The sequence below is a fragment of the Ziziphus jujuba genome, chromosome 5, assembly GCF_031755915.1.
Source record: "Ziziphus jujuba cultivar Dongzao chromosome 5, ASM3175591v1".
NCBI lineage: Eukaryota > Viridiplantae > Streptophyta > Magnoliopsida > Rosales > Rhamnaceae > Ziziphus > Ziziphus jujuba.
The window spans coordinates 15,572,115-15,577,575 of NC_083383.1; the positions used below are offsets into that span (position 1 = coordinate 15,572,115).

Genomic DNA, 5,461 nt, shown 5'->3' on the forward strand with positions numbered 1-5,461 from the left:
CCATGCACCACAACATGTTTACTAGAAAGTATGATTTTTTCAGGAGCTCTAGCTTTCACTTCCATTTCTCTTTCTGTTTTTTTTTTTTTTTTTTTTTTTTTTTTGGGTCATGGATTTTGTTTGGCTTCTCCTGAAATTTAGTTGAACTGAATTGAATCCTTCTGCTGTCTTCAATACCTGTTTATCACTCGGCTTGGCATCACATTTACCGTCAATAAATTAGTCCAACTCATGCACAAACCAATAGAAGTACATTGGAGTGTAGTTAAACGAGTACTATGATATTGGAAGGGTACTTCGAATCTCGGTCTCTTTCTATGTTGCTCCTCACCTCTCTCCCTCCATGCCTTTTCAGATACTGATGGGGCTGGAAACAAAGATGATAGGAGTTCAACCATAGCCATTATTATTTTTCTATGTGCCAATCCAATTTCTTAGACATCAAAAAAACAAAAGTCTATCTCCAGGTTCTCAACCGAAGCTGAATACAAGACTTCTGTAAATGCCACTGTCGAACTATGTTGGATAGAAATTGTACTCACAGAACTTGGTATTCTCCTTTTCCATGCCACCAGCACTCTACTATGACAATTTTAGGGTTATGTATCTATGTTCCAATCCTCTTTTCACTAAAAAGTGAAGCATGTTGGTGTAGACTTCAACTTTCTCCAATGGGTTCAATCCGGCACTTTTTGGGTAGCTTATGTCTCCACAAGTGATTAGCTTACTGATATTTTGACCAAATGTCTACCTCGGTCATTGTTCTTGGTTAACAGGTCCAAAATTCATGTTCTTCAAGACGACAAATTTTGACTAGCTCATAACAAATTCCTCTCTTGTAAAACCTATGTATAGTTTTATTATTTTTATGTCTATCTGTTGTTCTTAACCTTTTGTATTTTTATGGTAATTCAATACATCAATAATATAAATAGTTCATACCACAATCTCAGCTATTCGTTAACTTGAAGAGTAAGTTAACTTGAAGAGCCAAGACGAAAAAGAAAACACTATTCTAACTTTTGGGTGCTCTCTCTCTTATTTTCTTGGTCTTTGATTTTCTCGGTGGAAATTTGGCTCTCTTTTCTCTCTCGCCAAGCACTTATGAAAAGGAAATTCTGGAAAAAAAAGGTGCGCAAGTAACAAAAATGTGTAAATGCACGATTTGCAGTACGGCTTATTAGGTAGTTACACTCCGTTAGGTGGTCTCGCCACTAGGCAAAGAGGAATGAGGGGCCCAAGAAATTTTTTGATTTTGCTGATTTGTCTTTTTCTTTTCTAAAATAATAATAATAAGGAGCCATCTTTTTAATTATTTTTATTTTATTTTTCCTTAATTAATTATTGCATGAAAGTTTGAGAAACGTTATTCAGTTCGGACTTGCATAGTCTTTTGCCTTCAATTTCAATTTAGTGTCTCATGTTTTATATTTTTCAATGGAATGCTTCCATTCTTATTTTGTTTTAATTTAGCCTCAATTTTCAATTTTTTTCAATTAAGATTTTCAGTTTTAATTTATTTTCGACGTGGATAAAATTTAATGCAAATTTTCTCAAAATAAATGTTTTATTACAAATCCAAAATTATTATTTTTAATTTTAAATGTTCAAAATTAAATTAAACTAAATTACTTACCATAAAGGTTAAATATACAATGCTCAAATTTAAATAAAACTAAATTAAAAAAATTGAAACTTGTGGGCACTCAATTGAAATTGAAGTTAAAAGCCAAGCTCTCATTTTTATTTATCTAGCATTTATTTATTCTAACATACTGGGGCGGAGGTTTTGCATTAAGGCTTTTTTTCCCCTAAAAAACAGTAACTTTGTAATTAAAACTGTCTTTTAAAAAACTAATATTGATATTAAGTTGATATTTACTCTCGTGTCAAAATTTACTTTTCACTTTTCTAACTATTACATCACTAATTAAAATAAAATTTGTATATTTCAACCCACGGCTTGAAGATTAATTTTTTAAGGAACCATTTTTTAGGTATATATATTTATATATATGTAGATTATCAATTCGAATGAAAGAGTTAAATTAATGTAATGAACTTAAATCTTATAGCTTCGCTTCCTATTCAGTTTAAACCTCATATGTGCTAAAATGTTTGAATAACAATATTCTTAAATAAATATCTGTATCAGAAGAAGACATCTTTTAACACCCAAAAAAAAAAAAATAATAAAAAAAAAATAAAAAAAAATCAGCCAAATACAAAAGCAGAACCAAACCTACAATGAAGTCCATATCATGTATTATTTCCAACTCAAAGAAAATACCAAAAGAAAAAGAAAAAAAGGAAAAAAGGGACATGATCTAGATGATCTTGTCCTGGAAAAAGGGCAGGCAGCGATGGAATTAAAAAGAAAGCAGGAAGTTTATAATCTAATTAATTGATCCTGAGGAATGGATCAACTTTTGCATAAAGAAGCTTATGATCAGGATCCGCATCGGCATTCTGATTATGAACCAACTTAAAGAGCATCGGAGGCCCTGCATTCATAGCTGGATACAGCAACTTCCCTTTCAGCAGTGGATTTTCTTCTAGGAATCTCCTAATCTCTGTTACCATTGTTCTTCTTGCTTTCTTCATATCTCCATATTCACTCAGCGATCCATGGCTCCTAATTGAAACGTCATATATAAACCCCTATATCAGTCACTTAAAACTCAATGAACAATTATGATCATATAAAGAATTCAAGATATTGTAATATTATATGATGTCGATAATTCAAAACAAAATACAGATAATTAATTTATCTTGGTAAAATCGCATATATATTTTGACTTATAAAATTAAAATATTTTGATGCAAGACAATATGTGTGTATATATAATGATTTCCTTATTCAAGAATAGGTTGTCCATAATCACCTTGTTACTAATAGGATCCTTGATAAAAATAAAATGAAATAAGAAATTGTTTATAATCATGGATATATAAGAGAATATATACTTACCTGAAGTCGTCCAATGTCAGGAGCTGGGTGGATTCGGGGATCAAGTTGGCATTATACTGTTCAAAGGTCTTGAATTCGTCCATCACAATGTTCAGGGCAGCCGATCGCTCACCACTAAGATCAGTACAAATAGATTTGAGAGAGTATAGTAAACTCTACGTAGAAATACAATTGCATGAAGAAAATTAGTCGTTTTTAGATATTGAAAAAAAAAAAAAAATGAATATAACAGTGGCTATATTATATACTTCTCAAGGGCTTCCAGAAATTTTTGTTTTCTTATCTCGAAGATTGTCTTGGTGGAGTAGGCATTGTCATGAACAGTGGTGAAGCCCCCAATATATTCCTCAGCTTCATCAAAAGAACCATTAATCACTAGCTCCTCGAAATACGTCACATTAAAGAACATCCCAGATTCACGCTCCAGCCTAGCATACATATATATATATATATATATGTTCATTTTTCCAACACAAAAAATCAATTTTAAGTGCGGACCAAAACAGAATTGATTAACATGATGATTAACTAATATTACATCAATGAATTAATTAAGAGAGAAAAACCAATTAGTCCTTACGTGCGAGCAGTTTCTGCAAGATCAACCTTCCCCAGGTACTTCAAGATTGAATAAATTATGTCTCTGTCTGTTGCAGCCATTTCTACTGTTAGCAGTTTTCTTGGCTTAATTTACTACTGAAAATGTCAAAAATGGAAGAAGAAATTACTAATCAAAACCAAACTAGATCATAACAATTATCTAGAAAATTACCACAAAAGGTTATAAACCAAATCTATACGAAAACAACAAATTAGATCTTAAAATGGGGTAAATAAAATCGAAAAAACCAGAGAAAATGAGTTTGATCACCTGTGAAATTAAATTGTCTGAGTTCGTTTTGCTGAGAAAATTTGTGTGCATGGAAATTAGGCACAGAGGAGCTTGAATTTATAGGAGTTGGAGAGGGCACGTAGATATAAGACCCTTTGTCCTTATATGGGGAAATGATCTAGTGCCTCGTTGTCAACTTCATGTGGGTCCCACGACCAGTGACAGATATGCATTACTTCGGAAAATGTTATCACAGCCTCATCTGCGGCGTTTGAGATGCACTCTCCCAACTTGCGGAATAGAGGCAATGCTATGCTGGAAGCGTTTTCGTTGTGTTATGGTGAACGCTCACTCCAATGGACTGCATCAAATCGACGGAGGTGATCGGGTATAATGTTTTTGAAGGTCCTAATGGTAGAGAACAATGCTTTAATAATTAATATAGAGGAAATTAGTCATTGTCATAATTTTAATAGTTAGAATTAAAAGGTTTTATAAAATCTACTCAAATCTATAAAATAAAATAAAAATTTATTTGTGAGATTCCAAACAAGAAATTATAGATTTTTTCAGGAAAGAAAAAAAACCAAAACAAATAAATAAATAAATATAAATTACTTTATTTGTTTTTGTACATGCTATACACCAACACATAATAACTATACTTATAGATAGCGTGTAAAATTAATCATTATTAGGCGCTAGAAAAGATTTTTTTATATAAAATTTATCATGCTTTTTTATGTCAAATTTATAAAAAAGTATCGCGTAAAATTCATGATCGATATATGTGTAAACATAATAAAATTATCAATTACTTTTTTTTTATCCCAAATTTATAGAAAGATATGCAAACTAAGTTAGACACTAATGCTTGTTTCATTAAAAGTGGGAATCTAAAAGCAATTTAACTCACTCAACCATTACACATACAAACCTGAGAGTTGTAGTTCGAGTTTTGTCAAACTTTATTATTGATTCGAAGAATTCCATGCTACTATACTAAATGCCTACAAAGTACCAATATGATATTTATGATATTACTAGGAGAACTCTTTTTAGCAAAAAAGTAATCATACAAAGTTAATTAAATTTTACATTAAATATTATTTGTGTTGTCATGACTGTGTTATATATTGTTAAATTGTTACATAATAAATCTAGTGTCTAAATTTTAGGACTAAAAAAACACATGAAGAGAATATGACTTTAAAATTTGTTTAATTATTGAATAAAAAATTCATACAACGGTACATATAAACTGATACTAATGATAGTTTCATTAAGTGGCAATTTAAAGAAATCTTGGGATTTCAGAGTTGTACAAGAATATTAATTGTATTTTCATGCATGATTTAGAGGCAGTTTAATCCTTTTGTACAGTATGGCATATACTTAGTTGACATACACTTTACTACATAATCAATATGCACCATATCTCCAACTAGATAAATCTCATCTGTTATGATGAACATATAGAAAAATTTTAAATAATAAAAGGTTGAAAAAAAAAATGTTAGTCTTTTTTAACTACTTGATATTTGCTAAACCAACATGTCCGTATAATTGGGTAGCTTTGAATTGTTTAAGTTCTAATTAATAACATTCTTCTTAATTTTCCCACTATAGTATTCCTAAAGAGATATTAAATCTTC

General features: G+C 30.6%; 1 protein-coding gene across 4 annotated transcripts; it reads right to left on the bottom strand.

Moving 5' to 3' along the window:
* Window positions 1–2,243: 2,243 nt before the first annotated feature.
* On the bottom strand, window positions 2,244–3,943 carry LOC107421155 (protein TPR3). Of its 4 annotated transcripts, none has more exons than XM_016030333.4 (5): window positions 3,846–3,943; window positions 3,555–3,670; window positions 3,223–3,402; window positions 2,975–3,088; window positions 2,244–2,632 (listed from the first exon to the last, which is right to left on the bottom strand). In XM_016030333.4, the coding sequence occupies exons 2-5, from the start codon at window positions 3,632–3,634 to the stop codon at window positions 2,401–2,403; spliced, it is 606 nt and encodes a 201-aa protein (XP_015885819.2). In that variant the 5' UTR covers window positions 3,635–3,670; window positions 3,846–3,943; the 3' UTR covers window positions 2,244–2,400. The 4 variants fall into 4 exon arrangements, with proteins under 4 accessions (XP_015885819.2, XP_015885818.2, XP_024931005.1 ...); XM_016030332.4 differs by having other exon boundaries at window positions 2,244–2,635; XM_025075237.3 differs by having other exon boundaries at window positions 2,244–2,661.
* Window positions 3,944–5,461: the final 1,518 nt, after the last annotated feature.